We start from the raw sequence: 12,902 nt of genomic DNA, 5'->3' as shown, positions 1-12,902 counted from the left end.
CTCTCTCTCTCTCTCTCTCTCCTCTCTTTATCCCATCTCTTTATCTATCTTATATATATACTCTCCCTATATAGGCCTACATTCTCTCTCTCTGTCAATATTATTCACATATTGTTGTCTCATCTTTCCAAATTTTAAGCACAAAGGAGAGAAAATTCCATACATTTTACAGTCAAATATATAGTTATTTCTAGACAATGATATACATAACACATATAACTTTTCACAAAAACAATGATCTTAGGAAAATATCTTATAAGAGGGAATATATCTCCTGAGCACGTCATCAGCCTGTAAGCTATGGCTGTATACAAAATTATTGCCATGAACTTTTATTTAAATGGAGAAAAAAAAATCTGTATTGTAGGCCTTCTTTTGTCATATATCTGGGTGTTGGTTGCTTGTAATTTCTGTTGCTGTCTAGCCATGCCAGCCCCTATTGGTTGCTTTATGGGCAAGTCAAAAGGTATTTGGTGATTTGCTGACCATACATTACATAATTAATCAGCATCGCTAGTTTCATTTTCCTTTTTATTTTCTCTGATCCAAGCTCTAATGGGGCTGTCAAATAGAATCATCACTATAGTAAATCCTCTGATGAAGTGGGAAACATGATAAGTAATTAAAAAAAAAACTTAGATTTTCCCATTTAGAAATGACCTGTGAGCAAAAAGGTCAAACTTTTACATTGCTCATAAGTAGTGAATAGCCTTGATATATAAACACATGTACTTTCCTGAATAAACATTGTTTACCATCACCGAATTGACTAAAATTACATTTTGTTTTTACAAATACAAATAAAGTAAAAGAAGCAAGTTTAGGTATGAGTTGGATCCGTTATTTGTACATGAGATTGATAACTGCTTGTTTATAGATGTTTTTGATTGTTTTGATTGTTTGCATAACTTCAGCACTCTCTAAATTCTTGAATAATCTTATAAAGTATCACCACTCATTGAAAAAGAAACTTAAATTGCTCAAGACTATGCAGCTATTGCAACAGAAGTCTTGCAAATAATTATGCACAATACAGCACTCAAATAGAAATTTAGATAAACTTAACTTCACAGCAATAGTTCGCCAATCAAAAGAATTTCAGCCATTTATATATAAATATCGTTTTGTGCAAATAGCCCGGCAATCATACCAAATACCTACATATGTCTACATCTATACTCTGTACTTTAATAAGCATAATATAACTTGCATACCATATTGCACCGCAGTTTGTACGATTTAAAAAAATGTTACGACACAATTTCAGCAAATCTTCTTGGCAATATCTCTGTCAGCATCTACGAAGCATTAATAAGCATAAATATAATGTCAAAACTTTCCAGACAAATTTAAATCCTTTTCTAATCTCAAAGAAATACACAGAACTGAAAAATATATCTCAACATGAACAGGATACAGGGAACCACTCCCCCAAATAATTTCTGTATGATAAAAGACATAAAATAATCTCAACTTAAAAAAAAAACATATCACAGTTAGATCTTAAAGAGCATGAGAGACAAAATAAATTTCACATGAATATCAGCACTTTTAGTTAATTTATGTTATTAAAAGCGTAGTCTAGGTATTCAAGAGTCATTTACACCTTTATTTAGACCATTATGTCTCTTTACAACAGTAACAGTTTGAAGGTGATATTCTAATTAAGTAAACTAGCATGGATATTTTTTTTAAACAAACACATAACCTGATATTTGAATTTCATAAATAAACTTAACATGCGTCATGCGATAACTTGGTACCAAAGAAATTTAACTTTTAAAATCAACCAGAAATTAATGAGATTCAATGTAAGATATAATATCATAGTTAGAGGTAATAAATTTATTGAAGACAAAAAAGGCACATGTACATCAACCTATTTCCCCTCAAAAGAAAAATTTCTCAATAAAAGAAATTATCTGTAAGCCCATGAATATCTCCAAGTAACCTCTGCAATCTCACCACTATGCAACACTCCTGTAAGTTACGAACATGACTGTTCCATGAATATTATCAAGACTTGTTGAGAATGATGGTGATAACATAATTGTATGTCATTCACCAAGTCTAACATCACTTGAAAGGGAAAAATTGATAATAAATTGAATCAACCACTATCATCAGATCAGAATTCCTGAACTAAAATGCCAAGAGTTGAAGACTATTTGACCTAGTTGATCAACCAATTAAATATCTATTGTATACACTGTATTAAGGTGATAGGTTCCCATTTGACTATAACAGGCACATGAAAGACATCAATTTATTTAAACACAGCTTCCTGTGAACATGAATTTTAGATCTCATTACATCTTTAGGGAAACATCATGTCTGTCAAGCTTCATTCATTCTTTAAAGCAAAATGCTCTCTAGATAAACAATTCCTAACAAAAGTAAACTTCTCAAATTTAATGCTTATCACATGAGTTGTTCCATCCTGATTTCACTAGTATCATGTTTTCTTGGGCTTTTTGTTGCAATCATTAGACTCCGACATTTCTCTGACGACAACCTTCCCAGTATCCTTTGCAGTCCTCTTGGCGATTGCCTTCACACCGATGTTGTTGAAGTTATGGGCCGATATACCTATGTTACCCACAGTGGCCAGTGAGGTGCCTGTCAATCGACCAGCGTTTACACCATATCTGAAAGAGTGTCAATTTGAAAGTTATATGAAATTAGTATTCTCATGTTCCTTCCACTAATTTGTCAGTATGATTATTTCATATTTATATATCTGTTTTGATTGATTCATAATAAGAATAAAGGATGTAATAATAAAAACTGCACCAATACACATAATTAACATACTTAGCATATCAAATGAAATTGAAACAAGTGCATTTATCCATGAGATGGGTAGTGAAACAACAGTTGTTTAATTATTTTGTAGTTACATTTAAAATTCTTAATACATAATAAATATAAGTTGTATGGAAATTTACTAATGAAAGATAGGAAACACATTTAACAAGTGGAAATTGATTACCATACATAACATTTGTAAGATACTCTAAAATTATCATTTTAGATGAACATAGCAGAAGGAATCTGAAGAATGAAAAAAGAATATATTGTCTGTACTGTCACTATTCTCATCTTCACTAAGTTCTGGAATGGAGTCAAGGGCCATTTATTATAAAGCCTTTTGATTGACCATAAGTCTATGGCTCATCGTGTATTGATCAAATTTAAGATCAATCGTAACTCTTTAACTCTCGTAACTCTCGTAATTCACATTCTGGTAATCTTGAGAATGAGTACATTAGGTATCATAAAGAGATGGAGGACAGATTGCAAAGATGATGAGCTGAATTACTTGTGTTCTACAGTTTCAACAGTTGCCTGTGATACACTCTTCGCCAGCTGAATAGCTGCAGTCTCCAATCCACGATATACTTTCCCAAATCCTGTAAAGAAAAACATTATTCACCAGTGAGGAACATCAAAAATGTATCCTTCCTTGAAAAGGTATTACTTAAATTACAGTGTAACATAAATAAAATGATACGTTATTTAAGAAGGCATTTAATGAAAATGAATTTGTAAAACAAAAGCATTTTATAAGTTTAAATTGATGCTGTAGTTTCAATCTTGTACCCACTGTCTACTTAGTGTGGTTTATCTGTTATTTTAATTTCATATAGTCCCAAGTCACATCAGAGTATCAATGTAGGAGATCATTTAGTAAAAAATACATAATTATATATAAATTACTCTTAGTTCATTTAACATTGATGTGAATATTGATTTCTTGCTTCACCGGCAAGTTCTTTTAACAGCAATCTTTCCCAGTGGTTAGTTATTGGACGAGGGTCTCCAAAACCATTGCCAATCAAAGCCCAGTTTCTGCAACCTTTCTCTTAATAATTCACAATCCTATGTCTATCTATTCACCTATGAGACCACTTGCAGTGACAGTCATCACGCCCTCTATGACAGCTTTAGTCTTTCCGTCCGTCTCATCCTCTCCATTGGTCAGCATCTTGTTGGCTTGCTTACTGATTATGGGTCCCACCTCTTCAGCCACACGCTTGGTCAAGAAACATACACTGTCAAGGACTACCACACTCACCTATCATAAGAAGAAGCAGTATTTATCTTTGAACAAGGATATTTGTAGGGAACATTTTTATATATAATTTAATGAAATCTGAGGAGTTGGTTAAATTGAGGTTCATTAAAAGGAATTTTATACCACCAGAGTTTTAAATACGGTAGATCTCATAGAAGTTCTTCAAAACATCATCAACCCCCCCCCCCCCTCCCTCTCATGTCCAATTCCTATACTTGACTTCAATTAAATTCAAACAGCACCTTTTTTATGGACTTTGAATCATTAAGCTTCTACCCTGCAATGAAGAAAACCATCTACCTTGACGGCAACTCCTGTGGCTTTCTTGGCATACACCATCCCAGTCTGATATTTCTCATCAATCTCCTTAGGTTGGTCATCAGGCTGGATGTGTTCTTTTAGTTTCTTGGCACCAGAACCAACCAATCTGCTTCCTATCTCTGCTCCTTTCACTACTCCCCATGATATCCATTCAGCACCTACATCATTCAAATAAGAGTAGGGAGCCAGCAATATGTTTACAGCATAGAAACAATTGACCTATCACAAAACTTTTTGTGATACATGCCATTTCTGCTACATTAAAAGGTAGACCTCTGATGGTAAATATTCTGATGTGTATCTGTTTAACTAGTACCTTTTACGGCTTGGGAAAATTGGATGCTTATGAAAATGAGAAAGACATGTGGTAACATTTATGGTGATGATGAAAAAAACACCTTTTTATAAATGAGGGATACAATTCTTTTCAAAGAATATGTCCAGTGGTCTCTTGCATAATAAGGTTGCAATTAGAGTTAAGATGCATCTCAAAAGAAAGGAAAAAGTTTATATCAATACTTTGATGTAAGAGGCCCTATGTCAATATACTTTTATATTGGAAGGAAAACAGAAATAGGTAGCCCTCCCTACTTAAATATATTGTGTAGGATATTACACAATAAAACAAGAAATTCATAGCATGATAATGCATAGGCCTAATCAACAACTAAATAGAAGCTCTCATACCAACTTCAAGGCCCTTTGCAATCTTCTGACTGACATCTCGAGATTTCTGTCCTTCTTCTTGGGTGTCCATAGCCTCCTCATTCATCTCCCTTTCATCAGTCCGTTCAGACGGTGCCCTGTGATCCACACTCGGTACCCTGTGATTCACACTCGGTACCTGTGATGCTGCAGCCTCCTGCACTGAAGGTATCTCCTCTTCTTTCATGGCAGTCAGCTGTTCAATGAGCTGCTGGAATTTCAATTTCTCAGATCTGACAAAGAGAAGGCAAAAAAAAAATCAATAGATCAGGATATCAACTTTTGGTTTGTTTGGGTTTTATTTTCCATATAAAATATAAAAACATAATATAAATCCATATTTTTTAAAAATGATAATTACTTATAAATAAAAAAAGGATGAAGTGTAAGAGAGAAGACCAAATGACACATACATCATGATAAATTGCTGATGATTCAAATCTTTTCTAACTGTATGAGAATGATTCTTGACAAAATGGAGATGCTTAATTCAAAAGAGTGAAACAGTAATAACAATAATTTACAAATTATGAAATGCCTTTACTAAAAACAAAACACCTTTCATTTTTAGAGAACAATATGTAAGATAGTGCTTTATACACTGATCATCTAGGTACATGTATGTAACTTTAGGTCATTAGGTGCCACTATCAGTGGCGGATCCAGGGGGGGGCCGAAACGGCCGCGGCCCCCCCTATTGGCGGCGCAAAAAAAAAGAAAAAAAAAGAAAGGAGAAGAGAAGAAAAAAAGGAGAAGAGAAAAGAAAGGAGAAGAGAAAAGAAAAGAGAAGAGAAAAGAAAGAAGAGGGAGAGAGAGAAAGAAAAAAAAAAAGAAGAAGATCCCCCCCCCCCCACCTCACTCCCACTCCGGGGTCGAAGGGACCGATTTTGTGTTCCCAAAATTTCCGATGAAGGGTTACTTTTCACGCAACAAAGTCCGGCCCGTAATACACACAAATCCGGCCCGCACTGACTCTACACACCGAAGATAAAGGGGTGCTTTCAAACTAAGAGAGGGAACATACATGCGCATACCCTAGATAACACTGAGTGGGTGGGGGGGGGGTGGGAAGGGGAAGAGAAAAGTCGGGTGAGAAAGGGGGAAAGACAAGGAAATGGCGCTAAGTGACAGTAACGACGAATAAGGGAAAACTAATCGGGAGATTTGGGGGTCATTCCAGAAGGCTTGGGAAACGTTATTGAATAGAGGGGGCCGGGCCGGCCGCATAAAATCTCGAGCCACAGATTCAAAGTTAAACGTTACAAACAGCCCCTGCTTTTTGAAAAAAATTGAAAAGGGCACAATGTTTTGGATGTCTTTCAAATAGAAGCTATATACTTCACAGTCAAATTTTAAATTAACGGTAGGGCCGCTTCACAATTCTTATTTTGCCCTTCTTTTGGATTCAGCTCATACTAACTCGCTTGTGCTTATATTTGAACTCATGTAGGTAGTGATAATGGACAGCGGTGGACGGCGATCCTGGGCCCGATAGAGAGACACGTCCCCCCGGAAATTTAGATATATAGCTAGAAAGAAATATACATGTAACGGAAAGAACGTACATATTGGACTAAAGGATTTTCTAGAATGCATAATTTCAGCATTCTACATTGCAAAATCTCGCTTGGTCGCTCCGCTCCGGCCCTCGCCCGATAACACAAAACTAAGATACATGACGCTCCCGGTCGCGATTATTTCATGGTTGGTGTATACATAGGTCTTTTTTCCCCTTTCATTTCTACTGACCTAATTGTATGCTATCACAATCATGATTGTTTCATTTTCCCTTTAAAGCATGCGTAGCTAGTGGCGGTAGGTGCAGTAAGAGGACATAGGACGAAAAAAGGAGCAGACAAAGAAACATTTTTGACAAGTCTAAAACGGGACAACAAATCATCTTCTAATTTAATGAATAAATTTAATGAATAATTTAATAAAACGTTAAGCTTCTGCACTTTGCGCTGGAGGGGAAAACTGAATTCAAAGAAGGATTAAGAGTCGGGAATGGAACAACGAATTATCTTCTTTCTCTAATAATTTCATTAAACTATGAAAGGTCAGAGCTTCCGCGCCTCGCGCGGAAGGTGGAAAATGAATTCAAACAAGGAATAAGAGTCGAGAATGGTACAACAAATCATCTTCTTTCTCTAATAATTCAATGAAACGTCAAAGCTTCCGCGCTTTGCGCGGAGGGGGGAAACTGAATTCAGGCAATGATTAAGAACCAAGAACGGAACAACGAATCGTCTTCTTTCTCTAATAATTTAATGAAACGTCAAAGCTTCTGCGCTTCGCGCGAGAGAGAGAGGGTGGGAACTCAGTTCAGACAAGGATTAAGAGTCGAGAACAGTACTCTTTCTCTAATAATTTAATGAAACATCAAAGCTTCCGCGCTTCGCGCGAGAGGGGGTATAGAAACTGAATTCAGACAATGATTAAGAATCGAGAACGGTACAACGAATCGTCTTCTTTCTCTAATAATTTAATGAAACGTCAAAGCTTCCGCGCTTCGCGCGGGAGAGGGAAGGGGGGACTCAATTCATACAAGGATTAAGAGTCGAGAACGGTACTCTTCTTTAATGATTTAATGAAACGTCAAAGCTTCCGCGCTTCGCGCGGGAGGGGGTATAGAAACTGAATTCAGACAATGATTAAGAATCGAGAACGGTACAACGAATCGTCTTCTTTCTCTAATAATTTAATGAAACGTCAAAACTTCCGCGCTTCGCGCGGGAGAGGGAAGGGGGGACTCAATTCATACAAGGATTAAGAGTCGAGAACGGTACTCTTTCTCTAATGATTTAATGAAACGTCAAAGCTTCCGCGCTTCGCGCGAGAGGGGGTATGGAAACTGAATTCAGACAATGATTAACAACCGAGAACGGTACAACGAATCGTATTCTTTCTCTAATAATTTAATGAAACGTCAAAGCTTCCGCGCTTCGCGCGGGAGGGGGTATGGAAACTGAATTCAGACAATGATTAAGAATCGAGAACGGTACATCGAATCGTCTTCTTTCTCTAATAATTTAATGAAACGTCAAAGCTTCCGCGCTTCGCGCGGGAGAGGGGAGGGGGGGGACCCAATTCATACAAGGATTAAGAGTCGAGAACGGTACTCTTTCTCTAATGATTTAATGAAACGTCAAAGCTTCCGCGCTTCGCGCGGGAGGGGGTATGGAAACTGAATTCAGACTACGATTAACAACCGAGAACGGTACAACGAATCCTCTTCTTTCTCTAATAATTTCATGAACATTAAAGCTTCTGCGCTTCGCGCGTAATGGGGGGGGGGAGGGGACAGCGAGCTGCCCGAATATGAATTTGTTATATCTTTTCTCGTGTATTTTGGTGATAAATAACACTTTCACAAAATACATATTATCCTCAAATTTTTGCTCGCTCGCTTCGCTCACTAGCCGAATTGTGAAACCAGAAAATTACTTTTTCGGGCAAGAGGCTTCAGCCCCCCCCCCCCCCCGATGAAAATGTCAAAAAAAATTACCGGTATGGTGCTTCTAATAATTTGTCAGTATTGGTATGTTGAGTTGAAAAACTGTCTGCGCAATTTTCAAATTTCCGGCCCCCCCTATTGGAAAATCCTGGATCCGCGCCTGACTATATATTATTTTATGAAATTGTTACAAATATTTAACTCTTACTTTGACACTTGTGCTGAGAACATGACACCAACACTATCCCCCTTGTCCAATGAGCTCAGATCAGGAAACATATAGACCCCGTCAGCAGCCTTGAGAGAGGGAGACTGGCCAGGTAGGAGAGGGTACAGCCACTCTCCTATCTGCAAGAATGCAGGAGGCTGGTCCTGTCCCAGTGCCTGGTCCTCTGGGAACTTATACATCTTGAGAGGTCCTGGGGTACTAGGTGCACTCACATGACCGCTGGAGTTGATGAAGAAGAGCTGGACACCATGTTTAATGTGCAACACCTCTCTGGCGTCTGTCGTTGACTGAGCATACAAGGGTAGACTTAGAGAGGAACTATTCTCCTCATAGATGCTTAGAATGTCTGTATCCACTTCATCCTGGTTGGTCCCACAAGCTGCACCCGTTGCGTCTGAGCTCCGCTCCTGTTCCAGACATTCAAGTCTGGTCTTCATTTGAACAGCCGTCTTCTTCATCTTCTGTTGCATGTTTCTAGCATGGTCCCATTGCGATCCTACACAATACGTACCTGAGCAATTGATCTTCATTGCTTGGGCAATGCTCTTCAGCCCCATGGTATAGAATCGTATGGCCTCTTCTCTTTTGGATTGTTCATCTTGTCTCAAGGCTATCTGAATATCAGCATAAGCCTTGTCATGGCATTTCTTCAATGTCCTCAAGGTCTCTTTTGCATCTTCATGTTCTATTTCAGGTTCATGTAAAGAGGAGTATGTAATTCTAGTTGCTTCTGCCATTTTGTGTAGCCAATTAACCTGTAATTTCAGAAAAGCAAAGATTAAAAAAACAAAATAATAATAATAATCACATTTCGTCTATCCTTCAGATCATTTCCTTACAAGTTCTGTAGATTGTGTAGTGCAGTCTGCAGGTATTCCTTTATTTACAGATTATATAGGTCTAGGTATGATATGGAATACTTGAGCTATTCCAAATTGTGAGTGCAAGAAAGTCACCAAAATTCTTGAGGAGTATCTAGCAGTAGCACTGGAGTAGCTTAGAGTCTATTTTGTTGTTCACATTGCTGTTGTACATTTTGAAATTCGGAACCACACACCACTTCAGCATCAGTTACAAGTTTTTATTAGATATTGCTGTCAACATCTGGTTATGCCAGCAGTGACCGTAAGGAGAGATCCAACATTCCAACTCACAAAAAGGCATTTTCAAGACTGTGCTATAATTTACTCTAGATGATTGTTTGTAGATTTATAAACAAATTGAAATAAAAACGAAAATAATTGAAAACTAAACCATGCATGTAAAGTAAACCTTGGCTTGAAAGTTTAAAAGGTAGAAGCTATCATCTTATGGGATGATCAGTGTGAGGTTTCATGGTGGGATGAAATACATATTAGTAGGGAGGCCAATGCCCAAATCTAACTTTTTAATTACTAATTTGTTTATACTAAAACTAAGATTAAAAGAAAGCATTTACTTTCACTAAGAAAATCCACCCATCTGCCGACTCCATAGGTTCCATCAAATAGGAGATATCCAGCTGGTTTGTAGCCAATTCCTTCTACGCCTTTCCGTACGTAAGAGCCTTGAAACAATTATATTTCATGTCGCAAAGTTACGTTCATAATTAGACAGGCCCGAGGGACAAAGTTCATGATGAAGTTTAAAACTTCGCGCGAAAGTGCAATCACTCAACAGCGGCTAGCCTTGAATCGGTCGCACACGTACACACCTTCTTCGTCTTAGTTGATCCCTCCACCGACACAGGCAACCCCCGATGCAGGCTGAAGTCCAGCCATCAATGTGCGAACGATTACATCTTCTACTACTACGAGCCGAAGACGATGGTTCAAAAAAGGAAAGAAATATATATAATTCATTGATATTTACCTTTGATGTGTATTCCAATAATTTGATTTCCTCATGAGTATTCCTTATTATCAACGATCGAGAAGTTACGAGGTCCAATTAAAATCCATCTTGCAGCGAACACAATCATAGCGCACATCCATGCATGCAACGTACGTGTACTAATATTTCTCTCACTCTCTCTCTCTCCCTTTCGCTATACGTAACATACACACTCACTAACCATGTATTATACAACACACACCTTCAAATCATGGCTTTCATTTCAATTCTCAATTGGAGTATAGACTGCTCACGTAGACTTTTTTTTTTACTGAAATATCTTTTTTAACACTTCTCATACATTACTGCACGACACTCGTATCTAGTGCTGTGAGAATAAGGTACTAGGGTCTATAAATAAGACTACGCTTTGCGCACGATCTGACCGGAGCTCAGATTATGTCGCAATACCCTTTATTTCTGGCGCGAACAATGACGTCACTGTTCACCGTTTTCCTTCTCATTTTGAGATGGATGTAGTTATAGGGCTCAAACCAACGCAAGATTGACAGAAACATCGTACTCTATCTACTTTCGAATGTTCAGTTTGTAAAAATCTGTATTTAAAAAGATGTAATCTTTTTTCTTTATATTTTCTAGTTGTTAGAAGTGGCAATTGTGAACATCTGAAATGTTGATCTCTATCAAAAGTTCTTTACTCAAAACGGATCCCATATTTTTAGGGTCTACCTTCTGCCAATGAGAAGGTTTTTAGTGAGCAAACCTCTACGCCCTCTAGGATTTTCTTAGTCGGTGGTGCGAGTGCGTCAAGGTCGTCTGCAACCACAATTATTGGATTAAAAAACGTCAAAATCTGCAAGATTGTCAACAAATGGTGAAAGACTGTTACAGATCCGTGATTATAGGTATGTTGTGAAATGTATAATTGTATTTTCTTTTCATATTTTCTTCAATTTTTATTTTTACATCATTTTTTTCCCTTTGCTAATTTTTTGAAGTGGGCGACGAGCGCACAAATCGTAGGTGTAGAAGCCTTACGCCCGGGCATTGGCCTCCCTAATATTAGAAGTTTTACAAAGTTAAGTTTAAACATGTAGATCTAAGTTTAAAGTCCTTTTAAAGCCAAACAAAAACCAAAAAGGACAAAGGTTTGTACTACTCATTACATCTAAACAAATACACATTGGAATGTATGAAATACAAACAAATTTACAAGTTTAACGAGTGGGTAACGGCATTGATAGACAATGCAATAAACTACAGTCGGAGTCCGAGACAAGTAATAACTAACACAAAAAAAGACATATGGGACTGTTTATTCATCCCGTTTCCTTATTCTCAGTGGTCCAATGTTGACACGATTCTGTTTGAAGAAAAGTATCTCAAAATTAAGGACAAAAAGCAGTCACGAATGATGAAAGTGAACTGATAGAACAGTTTAGACTTACAATAAATTCACACTTTTCAAGCTAGTGAAAGAAAAATAACTTGATGTCCGTCGATGTCGCTGTCGAGCTCGTATAATAATCAAAATAAAGATGACGTCATGTTAAGCAACATCAGCTCAGCGCAGCTCACTCACGATCACATGATAATCAACCTCGCTCGGTCCTCCTCGGCCAGGTGATCTCGAACGTTCTTACCCAGGTTCTTACTGCGTTTCGTCGTTTTTCAGGGAACACTTCCAACGGCTCATCCCTCGCCCCCATCTTCCTCGATCCCCCCCCCCCCCCATCTCCTCCAAGGATTCATCCGGGCCTCCGGTCTCTCCCCCTCCTCATCTTTCTTTCTCTCTCTTTTGTTCTTGTAATCTTCATATACCTTCGTCCTATATCTCCTTCAAATTTCTCGCTGTCTCTTCTTTCATCTTTTTGGCTCTTCTTATGCACTCTCATCTACCTCTTTCGCCCTGGTCTCTCTTTATCGAACTCTTCCTCGATCACACTCTTCACACGGTCTCCTTTTTAATTAATCTTGTGATCCGTCTCTGTAGTATTCAACAACTCTAGCTCGGTCTTGGTTCTCCCGTTCTCACTCTCACCCCCTCTCTTTTCCTTCCCCTCAACATTCCTTTCTCTTTAATTGTCATGGTTATCATTGTACTTCTTATTCTTGTGTCTTTTACTTCTGTCTCATCCTTCTCACACCCCACCCCATTCTTTCTCTCTCTCTTCTCACCTTCCCATGTAGCTCTGCCCACAAAGTTACGTTTTCTCATTCTAACATTTCCTCTCTGTGCATTGCAATAAACCTTATTTGCCAAACTGGGAATAACACTG

General features: G+C 37.8%; 1 protein-coding gene across 1 annotated transcript; it reads right to left on the bottom strand.

Moving 5' to 3' along the window:
* Positions 1-164: 164 nt before the first annotated feature.
* Positions 165-12,137, bottom strand: LOC100892454 (spartin). The gene is made up of 7 exons (XM_030980354.1): positions 12,072-12,137; positions 8,770-9,545; positions 5,087-5,337; positions 4,379-4,557; positions 3,901-4,078; positions 3,323-3,413; positions 165-2,648 (listed from the first exon to the last, which is right to left on the bottom strand). The coding sequence occupies exons 2-7, from the start codon at positions 9,525-9,527 to the stop codon at positions 2,456-2,458; spliced, it is 1,650 nt and encodes a 549-aa protein (XP_030836214.1). The 5' UTR covers positions 9,528-9,545; positions 12,072-12,137; the 3' UTR covers positions 165-2,455.
* Positions 12,138-12,902: the final 765 nt, after the last annotated feature.

The sequence above is a fragment of the Strongylocentrotus purpuratus genome, unplaced genomic scaffold, assembly GCF_000002235.5.
Source record: "Strongylocentrotus purpuratus isolate Spur 01 unplaced genomic scaffold, Spur_5.0 spur5_scaffold_11, whole genome shotgun sequence".
NCBI lineage: Eukaryota > Metazoa > Echinodermata > Echinoidea > Camarodonta > Strongylocentrotidae > Strongylocentrotus > Strongylocentrotus purpuratus.
The sequence above is the reverse complement of the archived record's forward strand: the minus strand, read 5'-3'. Positions and strand labels throughout refer to the sequence as shown.

Coding starts and splice junctions, on each gene's coding strand:
- LOC100892454 (XM_030980354.1), bottom strand. CDS start 9,527: ATGGCAGAAGCAACTAGAATTACATACTCCTCTTTACATGAACCTGAA. Junction 4,079..4,378: donor CCACAGGAGTTGCCGTCAAG/GTAGATGGTTTT, acceptor TTCTTATGATAG/GTGAGTGTGGTAGTCCTTGA. Junction 3,414..3,900: donor CACTGCAAGTGGTCTCATAG/GTGAATAGATAG, acceptor TTTTCTTTACAG/GATTTGGGAAAGTATATCGT.